General features: G+C 39.0%; 1 protein-coding gene and 1 non-coding gene across 3 annotated transcripts; one reads left to right on the top strand and one right to left on the bottom strand.

Moving 5' to 3' along the window:
* Positions 1 to 2642: 2642 nt before the first annotated feature.
* On the top strand, positions 2643 to 2713 carry TRNAG-GCC. The gene has a single exon. It is a non-coding gene; the product is annotated as a tRNA-Gly (tRNA).
* A 1664-nt stretch (positions 2714 to 4377) lies between these two features.
* LOC124701435 (protein SHOOT GRAVITROPISM 6) lies at positions 4378 to 22358 on the bottom strand (the record flags this gene model as incomplete). Of its 2 annotated transcripts, none has more annotated exon segments than XM_047233486.1 (46): positions 4378 to 4863; positions 4959 to 5066; positions 5258 to 5351; positions 5435 to 5520; positions 5604 to 5675; positions 5872 to 5970; positions 6540 to 6614; positions 6709 to 6822; positions 7105 to 7210; positions 7789 to 7889; positions 9267 to 9362; positions 9436 to 9496; positions 9587 to 9709; positions 9823 to 9995; positions 10815 to 10946; positions 11043 to 11115; positions 11659 to 11792; positions 11874 to 11948; positions 12027 to 12152; positions 12454 to 12563; positions 12651 to 12886; positions 13200 to 13300; positions 13408 to 13488; positions 13683 to 13828; positions 14390 to 14471; positions 14956 to 15091; positions 15508 to 15587; positions 15661 to 15790; positions 15993 to 16114; positions 16326 to 16415; positions 16813 to 16872; positions 17533 to 17607; positions 17688 to 17786; positions 17944 to 18009; positions 18143 to 18232; positions 18318 to 18470; positions 18606 to 18705; positions 18775 to 18842; positions 18964 to 19041; positions 19411 to 19500; positions 19891 to 19996; positions 20081 to 20184; positions 21730 to 21793; positions 21886 to 21964; positions 22093 to 22188; positions 22268 to 22358. In XM_047233486.1, coding segments are annotated over 46 exon segments (4824 nt in total), but the record flags the coding sequence as incomplete, so codon positions are not given.
* Between the last annotated feature and the right edge of the window lie 273 nt (positions 22359 to 22631).

Raw genomic sequence — 22631 nt, 5'->3', positions numbered from 1 at the left:
CCTTGAGCGTACGCAAGTTACGTGGGCCGGCGTAAGAGGGGGAGAAGAGGAAGCTCCCATTGGGTGCTTTTATCTGCAAGTGTGGCTGCCCCTTTGAGACCTCGAGGGGCTTTCTTACTTTCTAGGAGAAATGATTTCTTTAAACCTTTTAGTCAGGCATCGTACGTTCCCTTTGGTACTTGAAAATTACCATCTCGATTTTTTGCATGAAGATACATCCAGTCTGCCTGAACTCAGCACTCGTCCAGATTGCAAATCTCTGATCATACCTGTCAAAGCAAACTTGGCACGCACGAGAGCTAAGCAGTTTTGAAGAATTGCAAATGTGGCTAAGCTGGTGCTTACATTAAATTCTGAGAGAGACGAGGAGCAACTGTGAGTTTGTGACTTGTGGAGGGAACAGAGGCAGGAGGAGGGTATCATCCTGAGGATATGCGGCGAGCATCAAGGGCCTTTTTCACTTGGTGATGATGCCAGTGCCACCCACAACCAGCTTTGTTTGATGTGGCCTTTTAGTTGTTGCGCTTTACGTGACGAGCCGCCTCCTTTCCACCGGCATCTCCCTGGGATATCCGAACTGAGGTACTCCTCCTGCTCCAGGGCAAGTGCTAGCTTTTCCTGCCCCTCTTTTGGGTGCTCGACTGCTTTGTGTTGTCATCATCAACATCCTGTCCTGTATTTGTTTCTTGCACGGCCATGCCAAGGTCACAATACAGTATAATTTGATGAGATCATCCTGACCGAGGTGGTAGTGACAGTCAAGCAGTCTGAACTATGGTTTCAGTTAGGTGTCAGGATGCCGTGATGAACTCCTACTGCCTTGGCTCCACTGTTTTTGGAGGAACACAATGCACTCCACTCAACCGGTGTGTTACTGTGATGTATATATGCATCGTCTCCATGAAATGTATGTATCAGCAGATAGATGTTCATACTATTAAACTTTTAACATGTGCCACATTTCCATCGAGTTTGATCAATAATCTGCTACCTACTACATATATAGGCCCTGAGTGTCATGAATACAAAGCTCATGAACATCCGGAAATCCACTTTGGCTCCTAGATATATATACACCCGTTGTATACAAAATGCAACCTTCCGAAAGCATATGGAGGATAAATAAGCAGAAACACAATATGAGATAAGACACAAATGCATTACTCCATCCTTCCCAAATTACGATGCCTATAATTTTTAGTCAAAGCCGAACTTTTAAAATTTGAGCAACTATCTACAAAAACATATCAACATCTAAAATTTTAAATGCTCATAATATGAAAATATATTTCATGATGGTTCTAAAAATATTAATTTTGGATTATAAGTGTTGAAACTTTTTCCTATATAGTTGGTCAAATTTTAAGAAGTTTGACTTTATCTAAATATTATAAGCATCCTATATTGGGATAGAGAGAGTAGTTGGTAGGGCTGTCCTTGAAAAAGGAATGCATGAGTGGGTTAAAATGCATAGGCCTATTAAGAATTTAAGATAGCTTATCTTGGATCCCTTCACAATTACCTCACGTTCTGGGTGTCAACATTTGTAAAGTTTGACCAAAAATAGCAAAAAATATTAAAATTCATAATAAGGATGCATATGTTTTCAAATTATATGCATTCTTATTATGAATTTTGATATTCTTTCCTAGATATTTGGTCAAATTTTGTAAAGTTTCACTTCGACTACACAAAGAATGCGAGGTAATTGTGAATAGAGAGAGTATACAAACGGATCTCTTAAAAAGACCATATAGTCAAATATAGTCTTTTTAAACGAGGCAAAAGCTTGCATATCCATTAATCAAGAAAAAAGGTGCCCAGTTAATTAACGAAAAACCGAACGAAAACCGATACAACTCGGACTAAACCTAGACAACAACCGGCACACAAGGGCCCAACACATATAGTCAGATTTTACTAATTTAATATCATAAATTTCAGTGTCGAAAACAGGCACAGCCATGCATAGTAACATACAATGTTCAAGAAATCGTTAATCTTAACTTATCGGTCGCCCTTAAAATAAAGATTAATCGCTTATCGGTCTATTAATCGATTTTATCGGTCCGCCATTTATCGGCTTATTTTTTGTGAATCCTAATTTTTGACACTAAATTTTCTATAATATTCTATGCAAAAAATAATATTGGACCACTGCACATAAGTATTACCTTGATTCCTTGTATTTGAATAAATAATAATGAAAAATTTGAGCTACTGCACAATTCTACAAAATCATAGAACGAAAATATTGACTGTCATACCAAATTGTATTGAAATTTCACTAAGAATCAGAATATCGGCCATGAGAGTGAAAATCGGGCGAAATATCGGCTCTCATGAAGAAAATCGGCGAAATATCAGTGTTATGGTAAACTGGCCGATATGCTGAAATCGTATCGGTACCACCCGATTCACGATAAATCGGTCAATAAACCGGTGTCTCGATCGATTTTTCGAAACAGTGGTAACATATAGCTATTTATCTAATCCATAGGCTTTTGCTTCGACGAATGGTCCGTAAATACCCGTTGCGTTTCACCTCTATTGATTGTGAATACGAACTTGTAATGTGTCAACTGAAAAGTACGACCCTGACGATAGGTAATATAATATCTAGTTACTCGTAATTTCAGCAAGCACCAGTGGTCTAGTGGTAGAATAGTACCCTGCCACGGTACAGACCCGGGTTCGATTCCCGGCTGGTGCATTTTTTAAAATCTGTGTTCAATTGAGTCTTCAACATACTAAGCTACAAGGGAATCTCTTTCAACATGTACTAAACACCATCGATCAGAATGCCAACTGAAGATATCATCAAACAATTGCATCATCAGCACAAAAGCACCATATTATGTTTCATGGAAGGACCACCATATTATGTTTCATGGAAGGACGGCTAACCTAGAGCAGCATAACCAATTGTTTTCGCAAGTCCCTCGGAGCTCATTGACCATTGGAGAAATGAGTTTTTCTCAACAAGAAATCCTTGCAAGTCCAAAGTCTCCAACATGGGCCACCATATCAGCATCTAAGAGCACATTACTCAGTGTTAAACATAACAATGTACAACAGGTGCTGGACCATGGTAATGAGAGCATCTCTAGTGGATGGTGTATCCGGCCGTGCCTGGCCACACTCATGGGCGTGCAACCGCTCGCTCCCGCCCCCGTCCGGAGCCCATCAGAAGGTCGCCGGAATAGACTGTCGCCGCCCTCGTGTAGGTATCGCGCCGTCGGCCGCCTCCGTGTCCGCGTCAGTCACGGCAGGTCGCCCTCCTCCACGTCCGTCGCCGCCCTCCCGCAGGTCGCTGCTGGCCGCCGGCCGCCTCCGCGTCCGCCTGGTGACGCCAATGGAGAATTGGAGATAAGAGCTAGCTAGCTGGAACGTGAGATAGAGCTAGCTAGCTGGAACGTGAACGATTCGGGTCTAATTGCTTTTGTTTATTTTCGATCAAGGACTTATTTGTAAGAATTAAGGATCTGTTTGTAGTACATATGTTGAAGAGCAAGTCCAATTGGTAAACTGGTAGTTACAAAAATACTACTAATTTAGCAAGGTGTAAAATATAGGATGGAGAATATACACGTTCCACTGAAAAATTAGGTGTAAATTTAGCAAGGTGTATATGGATGTGTATATGGAGGTATACACGTCTAATTTTACACCACAAGCCACGTCAAGTAGTATGGTCACTCTACCTCAAAAAAAAAGTAGTATGGTCACTCACACAGATTCAGTTGCTTGTGTCCTGTTTGGCCATCTGTGTCTGGATGCAGCCACCCATCCAGGGTACCATCAGACATGAACTCATACACAATTGCTTTGAGATCACCCCATCTGTTATAAATGCTTGAGGAGATCATAACTATCTTGACAAGATTCCTGTGCCGCATATTTCTTTGTTGCTTCATGTTCAGCAGTGAAGCTCCTGGGTGTCTTGGGAGTTTGAAGTTTGAGTACCTTCACAGCATAAGTTTCCTCATGCACGTTTTTGGCCATCTAACTCTTCTTTGTACACAATCCCAAATGCTACAGAACCCAACAAGTTGCCTGCTGAAAAACATCTGCTGCTTTTACCAGTTGCGAATAAGATTGAGGCCCTATAGTTCTAACTGGTGAAACCTCGTTGAATCCATGCACGCCATACACTGCCCAAGCCGAAGAAGTTCACCTCGTTCCAGCTATCCCTCAATGCTGAATCCTCCGGACACTTTTTTTAGGGTCCAAATCCTCAGGACTTGTTAAGTACACAAGTTACAAATCATTTGACCATTTCCCGAATCTTGTGTTGTCTCTCAGGAAGCTCCTTCCTTGTTGTTGATGTGAGCACTTTCCCAGAGCCCTATTTAATAAGCTGAAACCAGCTAAATATGGCATCACCGAAGGCACATCATCATATTGCATGGTTACAGAACACAACAAATTCTACAAGTAATCAACGAACTGCAACAGTCTGCTGTACAGAAGCATTAAAGACCTATGGACATGGCTACATAATTACATCTCTATGCTCATGAAGGCGGCACAAAATGTACTGGCAGGCAGCGTTCACACATTAAACTATGTACATGTACAATAGATTTTACATCTAAGCAAGATCGGCTTCGATCGCTTCTATTGCTCTCCCTGCGGCGCGCCATCTGGCTTCACTGTGTTCTCTTCTTGATGCTCGGACGATGTTTTAGCATGAGGATCTCCATGTTGAGAACTTTGTGAAGGATCAACTCGATCAAATTGTGAACTCGATGGCTTAAGCATGTTAGACCTCTTTATCAGGAGGCCCATTGCAGAAGATGCTGATGCCCGAACAACGGCCTCTGGTGATTGGCTCATTCTACCAACCAACATAGCGAACACCTTGACACAAAAGAGCGTTAGGCTATTAGCGGCTCCCTATGATATGGTTGAAGCAAGTACAGTACGAAAACAGTGTAGGCAGTGAGTGTAGGCACCTGGGAGAAGTAAGGAGCAAGGAAGCGTTGATCGTCTAAAAAGGATAGCATGCAACTAACCAAGCAAACTGCATTTGCTTGAATGACCGGCCAAGGGGCATCAAATGCCTAAATCAAGAAAAATGAAATTACTCACATTCTAGTTTGGTCATGCTGGTTGCATGGACAGTGTGCATGGAAAGAAACAAAAGAAGATCTCAAAGCAGAATACACTTCGTGCCTTTGTTTGAACAGTAGAACTATCTCTCTTTTTTAATATATATACATGCAGCTCTCCTGAATACTAGAAAAAGGGGTACCTGGATAGCAGATTCTAGGTAGCTGTCAACTCTGGCAGGAGATAGTCGACAAAGTTGTCTTGTTAAGTCCCTAATGAAGTCTTCGTAATCAGATCTGAGCGCACATCACATTAAACATGTCATTTAAAATAAAATTGAAAAATAAAAGAGAAATAGCTAGGAAGGTTCAACACAGACCGGCGATCAGAAGTGAAATATTGTTTATTGAGGAGCGAAGACAAACCCTCTACTTCCATGGAAGGCGCTAGGAGCTGAAAAGTGTTCTGTTTCCAAAAACTCACAAATATCAAGATATGCAATTTAAAGGAAATGTTTAGTAAGGGAAAACAAAGCAAGGACTGCATACCCGGCAGGCAAGGCGAACACTTAGGTCCTTATCATGAAGATGGAGGATCAAACGTGGAAGGGTGGCATGAATCTGCAGAAGCCGGCAAAGAAATTGGTAGCTTGAGAAGCATAAGTAAAACAATCCTTATAATTACATTAACAATCCATAAAACTTCCTTAACACTTCCTGTGACCATTACACAGCATCCTATAAGAAGGCTTACATGATAACAGCTCCCTGCTAATGGTATACTAGTAAAACAACCGGAGTAGAATCTGGGTGTTACCTGCTCAAGAAAAGCATGATGCTGTGAACCAACACCATAGGAACTTAGAGCACCATAAGCTGCAAATGCATTGGACCTCATTTTTGTATTCATGGAAATCTGTAGAAGAGAAGTTACAGAATAGGTCACAGCCCTAGGTTGTTTACAGTCATCATTTATAAGTAAAGAACCGAACTATCAGAGTGAAAAGGGAGATGCATCTAATACAATCTCATGAGATAACCCGAAAGCACCAAAAAGACAAAAGAGGATTCGCTCAGTGGCATGTAAATGCCAAGTTTCGAAGCAAAATAGTTATACCAGAATTACCAAAAACTAGTGCTAAGAAATAGCTGCAAAAAAATGTAATTTCCTTTGAAACAGGGTAAACCAACTACATCATTAAATTCAGGTATTGTTCAAGAAAGCACTTAGGCTGGTTGTGCCTCAGGGTGCAAGTGGGAATGGGCTGTCCATGGCGCCCCAAAACCCGCAGTAAGTGTGACTAGCTATTTTGAGAAGACATTATACTTGTTCTAGATTCCATGTGCACAATAAATTCCACATAATGTTTTTTGTCATCAATTGCACTTAACAGGTCCATACTAACCATCACAAATTTACAAAATACCCACATCATGCCAATAAAAATGGTAATGCATTAAGGTACGATTGTTCTGAATGGTTACCTGGAGATTCCTTAGCCTTACTAAGAGACTTATTAAAATGGGCTCAACAGCATCTTGTTCTGACACATTAAGAACCTGAAACCAGTGCATGATGTTTCTATGTTCTATTAAATTGAACGAAAATGGAATTTAAGCCAATTTTTATCTTGTAATACATTAAGGAACTCACAGTCAACAAGCACTGGACAGCAGTTAGTTGAACAGATTCGTTGGCATCTTCAAGTAATGCTAATATTACTCCTAGGACTTGCTGGATATACTTAAGCATGTGGCTCTCAGGTATCTGAAAGAGGTGACCAGAAACATTAAGCATAAGATTTAGAATGCTACAAAATGACACAGAAGCCATCAACTAAATCATGATTTACTCAGCAGAAGGTATTATGTAGGAATTATAAGATTCAGAAAACAAAGGAAAGGCGAGATCACTTCAGACATCAAATAAAGAGAAACACATACATCCCCTTCCTGTCAACCTTTGTACGCAAACAATATCACACAACCTATGTTACTCAAGTGCCAAACATGAATATCCTTAAAAAGTTGCTCTGTTTAGATTGATGACCTGTACAAGTCCTCGCAAGCAGAGACTCCTGACAGTTGGTGAGTCATCGGTAACATGTTGACACAATTCCTCGACTATTTGTTCAAGCAATGCAGGTTCCTTTTCACTTCAGAAAAAGCAGCTGTATTAGGTAATTGGCAAGTTTTACTGTGTACGGCATACAAGTGAAATAGATCAGTGTGATTTGTGTCCATAAACCACAGAAAAAATCATGGACATATTTGCTAACAATACTACAATAAATTTGCAACATACATAATGCATGAAATTAAGTATTGTTTTAATATACTTTTTAGTGACAGGGCATGATTTTTCTTGAGAAAATATACGGACCATGTCAGATGTCACATTGTAAAAATGTATGCATAGTCAAGTCTTTTCCTGTTTTCAAGGGAACACCAGATTAACCAGTTAGTGCTTTCTCAAGCTTTTGCAATTTGAGCTTCTTGAGCTACTTATGTTTATATTGTTTCAAAACAGATCAATATACCAGTTGGTACCTGCCTTAGCAATGAGGACCACTGAGTGGTAACCGCAGGTAACCAGTCAGAAACTAATCACATAGGAGATTGAGCTCTGTTTCAGTCTAAGCATCCAGAAACTAATCATTTTGATTCTTCCTTTGTTTTCTGGAGGTACAGTGAACATTTCCAGACTTGTATTTTGAAGAATGGCATTAAATACCTGTGACGAATAAACTCCGATAGTGCAGCAGCAGCAGCCTCCCTTTCAGCCCTCTGATTTCTGTTGAGAGATTTGCTTAAGATAGCGCAGGTTGGCAGAACCTGTGGTAATATTAACCAGTTATTTTGGTACAGTGATTTCACCACACAATATAATAATATATGCATCAAACCTATTGAACAGTGACTGTCAAACATGTTTTTTGATTGAATACGTAAAAACAGTTGTAATTATGACAATGAGCACCCCCAGTTTTGAATGAAAGCTTATAAGAGTTTCAGAAGAGCTGAGACAAGCAAATTTCACATTCAAAGAGTATCATCTTTATTTTAGCTCTAGCATATCATCCCTATTATCATGAAATAGTTCCTAACAGCTTAGGCTCTAGAAGACTGCAATTTAATGTTGAATCTGGAAATTTTATGTGCTTTTATACATCGCGTAAAGGTATTACAACTTAGTGGGACTCATTGGCTGACCATATATCAGATAGGCTACATGGCGAAACCAAAACATTAAGTAAGGTGTAAAGAGAACTGTGAACATATCTTGTTTTCTTGTGAAATTGGTTCAGAGTGGTGAAGATCAATCAATTAAACCTTCATGGGCAACTTCCATAGTTCCATAGACTGCAAATAAAATAAACATGGTGGCTATTCCTAAATGTTTTTTTGCAAGGGATTACATACTTCCTAGAGTTTCTGGCAGCTATGGCTTCAAAGGACGTTGGTGATGACATTCAAACGCATAAAAAGATGGAAAAGGATGTATTTTATTTATAGTTTGAAAGTGAGGGTTCAGGATGTAAATGGACACGGACGTCCGTGAATTCCGTGTGTCCGGGCCGTGTAAATTGGCTAAATGACGTCCTGGACGGGCCGCCTAAACTAAACGGACTCACGGACAGTGCCTGTTTAGTCCACCACTTCCGTCTATCGTGCTTAGAAAAAACAGATCGGCAAGTCGAAGAAAGAACTGAGGAAGGGCAAGCCGTGATTCCACTCGCCACCGCTGAGCCTGGGAGGACGCCCCACTCGTCGTGACCAGCACCTTCCCCTCTACACCTGCGCCAGTCTGGGGCCTGGCTCCCTTGCCGTCGCCGTTTGCGGAGCAAGATGGATGCAACGGTGGAGAAGGGCAAAATCCTGTGGGAGACGGAGAAAGTATGGGCGTAGGGGCGGAGGATGAACAGAATCCGGCAGAGGTGGGGAAGAATCTAGCAGAGAAGGAAGAGGAAAGAGTTCTTGCTCTGTCCGTGTTGTCCGACGGACTCCGCGGAAAGTTAAAAACGATTATACGGACTCCGCGGAAACGGAAAAATAGCTACGCGGCTTTGTCGGTAAACGTGGCGGATGGCACGGAGGTGTCCATCTGCATCCTGAGTGAGGGTTCAGCTCCTGTCAGCAGATGTTCTTTTCACCAAAAGGTCACTAATCTATTAACTCAGAAAGACTCACATAAAACACTCTAGAAGTTACCTCTTTGGGCCTCTTTACTGAGGAACTGCATGCAACCTCTTGAACAAGATCAATCATTTTCTCCTTCTCAGTTTGTTCACCATCACGAGCTAATATCTATGAAATGACAAGAATTTTACAGTCAATAATTGTTGCACAGTTGACAGGCAAGAGCCATTAAGCAAAGCACCTTTCCCATCTCGACATCGCCAACACAATCACAGAATGACCGGAATGCAATTAACAACGATCTGCAGAACATGAGGTCACAAACTTCCATACATCATTTCTCATTAGCCTTCATACATCAAATAAAGATTCAAGAAAGCTACAGATCTCACCGTAGAAGCTCATTTCGGCCTAATTCAGCAAGACTATGAAGACCTCCCAGCTTCAGTATAAGCGCAGAAAGAACAGAAGGGTAACTTTGCTCAACTGCTTGTTTCCCAATCTTCCCACCACCTCTGTGAAGTTTAAACATTTTAACTTTCAAGTACATGAAATGAGCAGATGAAAGGTGTCCCATTGTCCACCATTAGTCAACATCAGCAGTTAGTCATCAGATGGAGATACATACCTCAGGAATGCATTGAGAGCAAACATAGTTGCTTGTAGAATAGAGTCATCGGCTGATGATTCTGAGTTATTTTCTCCTTTTTCTGAATCATTTGTTGCAACGGGTTCTTTGTGAAGTATAAATAAAATGTACTCCAAAAAACGAGTAGCTAACACCTTATGCTGGGAAAAGGCCTAAAACCAGGGAAAACATGAAGCACATAATTAGAAGTATATCTGTAGAATTCACCTATCCAATTGCTGCTTAATTATGGTTGCTATTTTAACCTGGAATTATCATCCAAGTAAACCATTACTGTCAGGGTCTACACTAAGTTTCGGTTCAAAAGTCCAAGTAAATTACCATTGTGAATTAATTATGCACGGCATTGCTGTATATCAAGGTGAATGTAAGGAATGTGAACATAATCTAAATCAGTATCATCATAAACCTTGTTATCTGAGATCAGGTGCACCTAAACTAGTACCACAAGAAGTATTCTTTAGAAAGGGGAAATGCAGAAGGAACCTGACACTTACAGAATTACAAACTTTTCAACTAAACAAACAATAGAAAATTAGGCTCTCACTATATGTCTAGAGTTTTGGGATAATATTTTATGGGGTTTTTCTTTCCTACCACATATTTGAAATATCTCAAATCAGGAAGGATAGAGCATGCATTTCTTAGAAGAAATTAAGTGCAAAGAATACCTATCGATTTCCTAGGAACTTAACAATCTGAATGAAGATTTTTAAAGTCTACTATGCCTTGAGAGTCCTAATTACAACAGTCTATAAATATATGAATGTCAGAAGTCATTTACGAATAGGAATATACATTTTAAATAAGGGAGGTTCTGGTCTGTCATTGAATGCACACTCTATTTGTACAAAGTACCACATACATGTGCCTTTTAATATACTGTATAACTTAATGCAATGAAGATACAAGTCGTAAATGCATATGAAAACTTGCATAATAAGATGCCCAGGCTCGGCACAAATACTTACATAAAAAACATCTTGTATAGCCCAACCGCCACGAATTCTTGATATGTCCTTTGTACAAATATCTCGCCCAGCCACAAATAGAACCTCATCAAAAACCACAATGTGGTTGGTATTTTCTGCTAAGCATGATATCTATCTTAAAGTCAAAGGTAAAAACTGATTGTGGGAATAATCCTTGACAAGAATATTGGTACTGAAAACTATAGACAAAAGGCTGATAATGGATACTGCATTGAGAACTTCTTGGCGTGAGTGCTTGTCGGTAAGAGTAATAGCTGACGAGAGCAGAGATTGTGTTGTCCTGTAGCATCACAAATGAGATCTTAGCAATATTTGAATCAGAAAATAAACTAAAAAGGTAATACACTGTGTTTCTTTTTGAGAAAATCAGGTGAGTAACACTTTACACTCTGAAAGATGTATAGTTAACAAAATTATTTCCTAACAGATGGTCATTGCTGGATGACAGTGGCTGTTGTCTCAGGGAATTACACTATGCTATGTCACCTTTTCGAACTAACCAAAATCTCCTTATGTGATGTCCTTTTTAATTGTCTTTTTTCAAATATGGTGCTTACTGAGGCATCTCCAAAGATTTGTTGCCCACAGCCCCACTCAGGCCAACATCACGCATCACATCCTGAAGTAACCATACAGTTTGCACCCTCTATGTCCTCAACTGAGATGGAGGATATTTTGGTTCTGCTATGATTGTTATTTTCCAAGGATACATGTATTTTGTAGTGTCATCTAGAAGAGAACGTATATATCTCAATGTTTTCCTAATTAAGTGCAACATTTTAGGATGCTTTCTGAGCTAATTGCCACAGTTCCATAAACTAACCTCAATACATCAGCTTCACGTAGATCCTTGCCTCTTCTGATAATAAATACTATAATAGCTTGAATGGAACCATCTGCTGATTGCTTTACTTTATCACATGTCGCTAATGTGCAAGAGTGTAGCAAGACAACCAACTGTAAAAGTACAGCGAAAATATGTCAATAACTATGATGGCATTCTCCAATTACAGTAAGATTTCAGCTAATATTATTTACCTCTTCCCTAGATAGTAGAATACACACGGAGGAGACAACCCTATGAAATACTTCGATCTGGTCAACAGATGCCTTCTGAGACAATAGAAAGAAGGTTAACATTTGCTCACAGAAGAGGACTTAATGGAGAGTAAAGTAACACAGGACACCCACCCTTCTGATAACAGAGACTATGTCCTCTAGGGAGGACAAAGCCCCGTATGAAGATTCTAGATCTATGTCATTAGCAGCCTTCTGCTTTGGAAGTGACAGAGATATATTGAAGAAAAGTGCAATGATCTGATACAGGAAAAACACATGATGAAGGTAAATTTATGAGCTCAATTTCAAAACATAAAAGAAATAAGTTAACAGCTATGCTATATGCTGTAGGTCCTTGTGTTATCTTCTGCGAAACATGGCTATTTTCAGCATAACTATATAACATATGTTATGCTGAACAATAAAAATTGTTAGGAAACTACTCTCTTAATCTCTGTGTGTGCCACACTGAAACCAGAATGCCCAGAAAAAGGCACGTCGCACGAACAAAAAGTTATGGTAGGTCAAGGAACACAAATCGGCTACTTTCTGCACGAACCTGAATCGCAACTTTTCTAACTTCATCATCTGTATCAGCGCAACGAGGTAGATATGCCATTACCCTCTCTCCCAAGCTTAATGAATCTCTGTTCGGCAACACGAATGCAGCTGGTACAAAATAGAAAAGCATTCTTGACCTACTGGGTTCATAAATCATACAATTGCAGTAGCAATCTAAGAAAATATTCAACATACATGGCAAACTTGACAAGCTCCTAGACCCTCCCTGATCAATTTGTTTTAGGGTCAAAGTTGGATAGGAGCCCAACGCACCAAATCCACCAGAACAAAGATTGCGGAACTTTATTAACACCTCATGCACAGCAATACATCCCCTTCTCCTCTGGTGTTCTGCAGATGATGAAACATATGGATCGAGTTGTCTAAGAATATGCAACAGCTGCTCTGCTCTGCTTCGGCCATCTTCACCACTGACAAAGAAAATGGCCATAACACAATAAAACAAAAGTGTACATCAAGCAAGTGGCATAAGGGAAAGAACAGAAGATAGAGATGCAAGTGGGTCAACATTAGGTACCCTCTACCCTCTTTACTTCAACAAAAATTAACTAACTTTTACAATGACATCATCATCTTGAAAAAGTTAGTTGTTTTTTTGAACTAAAGAGGGTAAAGGGTACCCTAATGGTGACCCCACTTGCATCACTATCAGAAGAAAGCATAGCAGGCAAGCTTATCCAAAAATAAAATTCAGAAATTTAAAAAGTGAGTTTAAAGCATTACCTAGTTAGCAGAATGGCACCTAACAGAATAATGAGGTTTGTTATCAGACTCTCCACAATGTTTGAGGGCTCAGTTGGCAAAGCAAAAAAACCTAAGGTTGCCTGAAAATGGAACCTAGAGAACTCAAAACCATAGTATTATACAAGTAATAGAAACTAAAATTGAAAATTATTGCCATGATTCAGTGACGTTGGCCACTGCAACAGACCTTCATGACACGGTTTCTTGTTTCCAAAGGTAACCTTGGCTCTATTGACACCAGAGTAGTACAAGCACTTAAAGCAACACTCTGCATATGTAAGAAGAATTTACAGGAATAAATCCGTCGAACTCAAGCGCTAAGTGTATACATCACAGTGAATAGAACTTCGGTCTAATGGAAGTTGGATATAAAGCTTGTGTAAGATAAATAAAATTCAGCTGGAATGAAGAATTTAATCTACCAATGGTGACAAAAATAAGGGTTAAAACTTGAGTTCGTACTTGTGTTTGCAAAAGCTCAATGCTGAAATCGACAAGGTCATCACTTTGATCCCTTCCCATTAGAGTTAGCACATACTCAAGCAACTGATCTCTCCGTTTCAGTGGGAACGAAATTCCCATTTCAGCGGCGCTAATAACAGCCCGGCCTACACATTTATAGTAATCATATAAGATAGTAGATCCCCAAAAAGTGTATCATGTAAGCTGAAACTCAGAAACTTAACTGCTGGCTTAAATACATAGAACTATTACTACCTCAGGTCCGTATTAATCGACGCGGCCCTCGCGCTAAACTAGTTGCATGAAGTGTACTACGCCGCGTCGATTAATAAAGAACGGAGGGAGTAAATCATGTTGTATGCATTCATAATATCTAGGTGCAACTAAGCAAAATATCAATGCCACACTTTGAACCATTAAGAAATTAATCATGAGAAACTGCGAAAATAAGATGGACAACATCTAGGAGACATAAGGGACGTATGCATCGGTAACTGACTAACTGTGAATAGCATCCTCATGTGTCTAGGGTACCACCTCCACAACGCCTACTAGGTCACATCGGTAACTGACTAACTGTGAATAGCATCCTCATGTTTCTGAGTTGTGACTAACAAGTCAATTGCTGTATGGCTGTAAGAAAATAGCAAAAAAGGCTAGCTCTAAAAACAAGAAAAGGCATGCAACCTTCACATTAAGAAAATTACCTAGAAGGTCGATTGCAGTAATGACAGCTTGCTTTGCAGTAGGATGTTGAACATAGAGGAATCTTCCAAGCATATTGGTACCCTGAGAACAAAGTAAATAGAAATGTTAAGCTTCATGCACTAGCCAACGCAACCAAAAGTCCGAACTGATGGAAAGGGCTAGGCAATCTACTTATGCACTTCAACAAGAATGAAGCTAGAAACCAAAACAACAAACATCTTCAGACTGAGAAATCAAGATAATATCTAATGTGATCTGATTAAAGTGTCATCAAACATAATGCAGTACAAGAATGGTCGGGAAGTGGATCTGGTGCACCTATGTTCACACGCACCGGGCAATTCACAAACATGGTACAAGGACATGTCAGAGTAAGTGTGGATGTAAGAACTTGCACAAATTTATGATCATATGTGCACCCTCCAAAAAATAGAAAAAAAGGTACATTTATATGACCCAAAGGTGAGTACACCAAAATGCATGTTGCATGTATTATCATTTATCATAGTGGTCACCCCCATGAAGCAGAAATAAAAACAATCATGTTCATAAATTGGATACATACCACAAGCGCATTTATTCTGGCTTCAATGACTGTCGATGGAGCATATCTTGCAGCATAGCCATACATCAAAGCCAGAGCTGCATATGTATCATCAACATCCTCCACTTTTTCTCTGAATGAGAAAAATGAGAGCAACCTGCAGAACTCAATGTCATATATTTATTGATATAATGAATCAGCTACATATATTGCCTGGAACATGAACTAAGAAACAAAAACAATGATGCCATTAAATTTACTTTACATTCAAATCTCGATTTCTCTTTTGTCAAATAAATTATGGGGCCAAGTAGGACAACGAGGAAATGGAAGAAAACCATTGTTTAACAAACGAAATGAAGTGCCTATTACAAATATTGGCAGAATCATTGGTGGCTAATTTAGAAGGGAAAACATAGCATTTGCTTTGGGCACAAAATTGATCATATAGATGTATATGTGAACTAAGGCAGTATCTACTTCCAACTTAGCTTATGAGCTGCTACATCAACATTATTCATAGAGATTAGCAATATAAAATAGATTCTCCTACCAAAAATTTCATATAAATACCTCTGGAGAGCACTTTGCCCTGCATTTTCTAATATGTTTTTCAGCTTCTCCAAAACTGTGTCCAAATGAGAAGCTGCAACCTGTAAGTGTAACTTCAGTAGAAAATATCCCAAAAAAATCAAATAAAAAGACGCCATATTAATTCCAACTTACCAAACCGATGCCTTGGGCAAGTCCAAGGCGATTAACAGGAATAGACATACTTGAATGTCTACACATCCAATCAATTTTTTCACGGACATAAATCCTGTCATCAACCTTCTGAAGAAGCATCCCTAAACATCTGCAGATAAAACATTTAAAAAAATCACTTCCAGCAAATTGATTGGAAGGGCATGTCGACAATATATTTTATGCACACGAGCCAAAAACATAACGTTCATCTTAATGAGATCGTACCAACTAAAAGAATTAGTTACCACATTCCGAGCTATACCAAGAATTACCAGATAAAAGGAAGGCATAGCGGAGTAACATAAACTTACCTGTGCAGCAAAGCTGAATGTCCATCAGATGTAGCATAAAGATCATATTGTCTAGCAAATGCATCGCCCAGAGATATGACCCACACATTATCATTCACAACATCCAAGGATTCAGCGAAAAACTGGAAGATATAGCAAGATTACTTTTGAGAGAAGCAAGCAGAATCTGAAGCATCGCATAAAAAAGGTCTAAAAGGTACAAAGAAGCAATCCTTCTTTTACCAACATCTGTTTTAATGCAACTAGTTAGAAAAAAAAATCCCACACCAACCATCATTTCAGTTGCTTTCTGACATGATTATAATCTTCAAACAGCAAGAATAACATACTTACATTGAGTATCATGTCATCCCATATTTCCTGGTATGTGCTATCTTGCTTAAGATCTTCAGGGTCACTGATGTAAGCTTTCATCTTAGGGACCTAATACTTGCCAAAATATGCATTTTGTAAGCCACTTCAACATGACAAGCAGAAATTTCACTACCAAACCTCTCGATGTTAAGTGAATCATCACAAAAGTTACATGGTTCAGTGCATTGTACAAAGAAACCACGCACAGGACAAGCATCACACTGATCTAGGAAACAGCCAGGATGGACAGTGGCACATTTTCTAAATGGGGATTAACATAAAAATTAAGAACAGCTCTGAGGCATTAATAATGCAGAAAGATGAGCAGAAAATATATAACTTACTCCTAGTCCTACATAATTAATTCTTAATTTAGAACAAAAAATACAAAGCTGGTTTACTAACAAAAAACTGGAATGGGAATGCAATTTTCAACTACTAATAACACTAGATGAAGGGGCTGTACCTCATCTTCCCAAAATAAAGAAAGGTTCCTCGGGAAAAGTGAACCTAAGTAGCACAGCACCTACATAAACCAAAGGTAATGAGGACAATGGCGACTTCAAATAAACAACGTTTGACGTTTTTCTAAAATTCAAACATCAAACAATGATCGAAAGAGACCCCAAAGAGTTTAGTTCTTAACCAGTGACAGCTTCAATAGCACGATATGAGAATAAACAAAGCTATAATCAGTTATTGATATGGTACAGTACTTCACTTGTAATGAAAACAAGGTAATCAGTCACTGCAACAGTACAGTACTTCAGTTGTAATGAAAATAAGGTACCCAATGCTGCGGAACAAATCTAGATACCAAAAGAAAGCAAACAGTATCAGACAGCCTAAATAGTATCAGGCAGCCTATTGGCATGGGATGATGAAAGATATCCCAGTTGACAACAAAGAGAACTAGTATGATATAACCTTTTAAAAAATATTAAGCAAGTCAATGTCTAATATTCCATGTATAATTAATCCATTACAACATAAAGTTTATGATAATTCACCATCAAAAGATAGAAGAATCTCAATGTGACACATGATCTCTAAGATGAAAAGTATTCACGTTTCTGGGATAGCTAGACCAAACAAGGGATAAATAGATGAGCATAAAGTCAGATCAGATAACCAAAAAAGACTAGCTCAAAACAAGCAGTGAAAATTTAATTAGTTAAAGACAAACCGTCAGGATCTGAGTAGCAAGTTGCCCCCTAGCAAGTGGATTATGCAGAAGCACCAGCAAACGAGCAAACAGATCCTGCATAATCGATATAGCTATGAGAAATAAGTACCTACGGATGAGAAATTAAATGACATCTGATATCAAGCAAAAACTACCTCGGGACTTGGCATTTCATTTGAGGCATTAAATTCAGTATATAGTGGGTTTGTCTGCGACAATTTATGCCTACACAATTCAGTTATGCATTTGCAGACCTGCAATATCCCCATCGTAATCAGTAAGTAATATACTAATATCATAAACCTGATTAAAAGTGAGAATTCAATTTAAAAACATACTACAAATATAACCAACTAGATCCATTGCTTTGACAAATATCAATGGTGTAGAGAATAACTTAAGAGCGCTCACCGTAGCTACTGCACCTGTATACTTCTTTGGGATTATCAGCTGCAAGAGAAATGGCCATAGAACAAGCTGGAAATAATAAAATGTAAAATGCATTACTCACAAAACGGAAAAAATATTTGTTATTCTAGTTACATAAGCTAAAGCTAATTAGATGGACACAAAGTAAAGATTAAAGAACAACATCATGTTTCTACTTTACCTCCATTTCAGGAATGGTAATTGCTAGTAAAAGTAGACCCTTTTCACATACAGCTCTTAGATCAGATAGACCAGCAAGACTCATTTTCATCTGATACATGAAATTATAAGATAAATCATCCTGAAGTAGTTGGCATCCTGTTAGTAAACTGTGCATAGTCTAGGATTAGTTAAACCTCAAATCTTTTGTCCTTGAAGTACTCATTTTTCAGAGTGTTGAGATCATTTAGATCATCGTCAGTTATAGCACTATGCCGCACCAAAAACTCAACCGCAAGCTCAGCAGGATGCCCACTCAAGTAGCAATGTGAAGCCATAACAACAATCAGCTGTACATGATTGAACTAGTATTATTATCTGTACAGGCAAAAAAATGTTTAATGCATGTATGATGCATTAAACAAAATAAACTGCTATATGTATTAAATATTGACATAACTAAGACTAAAGTTAATATGGAATACCTCAGCTAGTGCCATCCGAATACCCAAGCTCTGCTCCTCTAAAAGTGATTTGACTATTTCAACCAATAATGTTTGCTTAGTATGCCATGATTCCAATAACCTGTACGGATAGGTTATAGACCTTGTTGCAAATAGTTCTCAACCAAACAGAGGGGGGGGGGGAGGGGACCTAGGCAGTAGATGTTTTATTGTTCCAAGTGCCCCAACAATGGATGCTTCATCTTTTGACCTGCATTTCTATAAGGCAAAGGAAGACAACAGAAATGGTCTATATAAGCTACCTATGTGAACTCTTTCAGAATGAATTTTGAGTTATTGGGATGTGTAGGAAGTAGAAATTGGTCAACTCCATACTTACACTTAGCAGGAACAAGCACAGATCCTCAGGATATGCCAATCCAATTACCAAGAAACAATGCTGGAGTTCATTGTATGTCTACAAGCATGTAAACATTAGCACATGTGCAGTAAATATTTGTATGCATTCTTCCAGTATAGAGCAACAGAAATCAAAAAACAACTTTGCTTCAGAGGTAATAAATAGCACAGGGATCTTCCAGAATTTTTTTTATTAAATGTTAGTGGTCTATCCAAAACTATAAGCCTAAGAAACGGCAACTTTTCTTAGGTTCTTTACTTGAGTGAAAAAACTCGACTGCATGAGCGGCTTGGTCATTACTTCTATTTGCCAAGTCGCACTGTGGCAGCATGGATTTGGAATGATCCCCTAGAGGGTGCAGAATTAACAGATATCTCGATGCAACCAAAGTGATTGTAAAGGAAAAGATTTTAAGATAAGATGCACCTTCAATCCCTTTGAAACATACAAGCGTTCATCTTTGCTGTTGTTGAAAGATGCTAAAGGAAGAAGAGTAATTAGGACAACATTTAGCTCCTGCAACACAATAAATAACAGACTGCGAGTTATCATGCTTTGGCATCACATATATGTAAGATGTCAGAAAAACAACAATGTGTCCTGTCTACCACATCTATTGTCTCAACTCATATATGATAGGAGTACATGATGCATGTGTTTTTATGTATATATAATGCCGATTCATATCAAATAATGTCCTAAAAGAAGTTGACAACTTATGTGCCAGATGTTTCCTCATGGAACATGGTTTATACAGAAAAAAATGACACACTGAAGTGTCGGATAAAATTTGCACGATTGTTATCAACTAATCATAATTCTGAATTCTAATAAGAAACATACAGCATATGCATATCTATGTATTTTGAGTAAACATATAATGCTTTAAGAATAATCTTAAGTTACCTCAAACTCAAGTAAAGGAGGGCCACTTTCTGACAGTAATGACACATTGAGAAGGTTATGAAGACTGTGAGCTGCGGTAAAAGCAACTTCTTGGTCTTTCTTACATCTACATGGGCAAAAGTTCAAAGTAAATAAATATCTGAGAGAATTCTGCGACTTGTTCACTAAATATATGAGAAAAAAAACATACAGGTCCAACATTGCTGGTATAATCCTTGGCAGAGCTGATTTCAACTGTGACCTAGTGACCAGGCCAACCATTTCTCCCAAAGCTTCCACAGAAGACAACCGGACCTGATAGAAATGTTGACAACACAGTGGACAGTTCTTAGAAATTAAATTGATCAGGAAATGTTGTTTATTCTTTTTTTTTTGCAGGTAAAAGAAGATATATTACGCATCGGGGCTTACAAGAAGGTCTAAGTCAAGAGCCCGATGAACACATTCAGGTCCTGCACCTAGCCAAACCATAGTTCTAGAATGTGCTCTTGCCAAATTAGCAAGGCAGTGACTAACCCTATTTTGCGTCCGATCTACTTTTACAAAGGAAATAACTCTAGTACCCTGCATTAAAAACTTGATCTCAGAGATAATCTGCGTTAAGTAAGAGCGATCTTGGCCTTTCTCCAGCACTGCCGTCACTAAACCTGCACAATCAGACTCCATGATGATCTGCTTATCGGATAATTGTAGGGCCAGCTTCAACCCTTCTTCACACGCCCTCGCTTCAGCCTCAAGGGGAACCAAGCAGTTAACAAGCTGACAACATGCCGAAAAAACGATTCCACCATTTTCATTGCGGAGAATCATGCAAGCTCCCGCTGAGCCGTTCTCCATCTTAACTGAGCCATCAAAGTTCAGTTTAACCCAGCCTGGAGAGGGCCTTTTCCATCGACTTTAGCAGGGTTTTTTCAATCTTACAGTATGAGAAGCAGATGGGTCCACCACCACGGCCGACTTCCCTTTGATGATATCATCAGTCGATATCTTTTTAACATCATGGAACAACTTCACATAAGCAGTAAGGAAGCGTTTTGATCCTTCGATCGTGGGGAGGGGTTTAGAATGAGTCACTTCATTACGAGCATACCAGGCTCGCCAGGTCACAAGTATAAAAGATTCACTTGTGTTTGCAGGGGCATTCACTAGAACAGTAAGGAAATGTTGTTTATTCATATAAAAGCTACATATACTTCATTGCTACAACAGCAGTGTCTGTAAGCCACTAAGATCCCGGCTTACCATAGCAAAATTGCAATATTCTAGAGAGAAAGAGAGACAGATCGGAAAAGGTCCATTGTGCAAGGGACTCCAAAGATTGATCATAGAAATTTGGTGTCGGTGCCCTTATCTGGTAAGAACTCTCACATGAAATAGGAGACAATTAACTCACAACGCCAACCATCTGATTGATACAGAATGCATAGCAACCATCTGGTCTGCACCTATGGGCACAATTTGTTGACTGTCTTCCTTGCAGGCGACGAATGATAATCTCTCCGCAAGGAAAGTTCTCACTTGATGCATTAGCAGGTGTTACCAAACAGTCACCATATGATTTGGCATGCTATTCTGTCCGACCGTTTAATCTGAGTGCATTGTGGTGCTAATTAGAACATACCGTTAATAACCCAATAGCCTTTATGATGGTGGATCAGAACTTATTGAGCCATTACAAAATATTATTATGTACCAGTTTTATTGGCAGGTAGACTTTCTGAAAACTGTAACAAAGTCATTTCTGTAGGTCTAGTTTTTCTACTGAACACACTCTTATCAGGTTGACACACTATACTATTGAAAGGGGTGTAAATAGCAACAAACAACAAACATGTGTACCTTTAGATCACGGGAGCCTGTCCATACTTTTAGAAGTAATTCAAATACTGAATTCATGAAGGACCTGACGATGTAATATTGCACAGATGACAAACCAGCTTCTATTACCTCAACTAAAATAGATAGAAAATGATCTTTCTCAAATTGAGAACTTACATAACATCGTCGTCAAAAGGAAGCCCTGACGAGGCATCTCCTATATACAACCATGCAGCCTGACACCAGCACTTAAATGCTGCGAGCAGAAGGAAAACATGGTATCAATAAATACAGCCAGGATGTGTACCCTTTTAAATTTCCAGAAATATATGAGTAAAAAACAGAACATAGGCTGATGATTGGAAGATATTGCAAAAGGAGTACCATTTGCAAACACAGGTCGTTGGCCATCTCGTACACTTCCTAGGATAGGTAAAACGCGCAGAAGTACATCCTTTAATCGTGGAGTGAACTGCAAGGCTTCAAATAAACAATAACAAGTTGCAAATTCAGTGGTCCAACAATTAAGGTGGAAAGTAAACTAAAAAATGTGTTTAACCTTCAGCGGATGCGAAATCTGCAAGTATCTGTAACATGGCTGGCAGAGCAGAAGTTGGTCCAGAGAAGTAAAGAAATATCTCCCCCATCATCTACAAACAAGTTAGGTCAACACTTATGAGAATACATATCATTATGGCACTATAAAGAGCAATAGCAGACTGACACAAAACAAACAGTCTGCCCTTAAAAGTACAAGTTCTCCTTAGGTGGTCATTTAAGACAGAAGTGGGCTGTCCTTAGCAATATAGACTTTGGAAGAGTAAAAGACTTCTGACATACAAATTTGCCAAAGCTGATGTTAACCAGAGCATTAATAGAACACTATTCCTGAATTAACATGAAAATTGGCTACAAGAATATCT

Source organism: Lolium rigidum, chromosome 3 (genome assembly GCF_022539505.1).
Source record: "Lolium rigidum isolate FL_2022 chromosome 3, APGP_CSIRO_Lrig_0.1, whole genome shotgun sequence".
NCBI lineage: Eukaryota > Viridiplantae > Streptophyta > Magnoliopsida > Poales > Poaceae > Lolium > Lolium rigidum.
The sequence above is the reverse complement of the archived record's forward strand: the minus strand, read 5'-3'. Positions and strand labels throughout refer to the sequence as shown.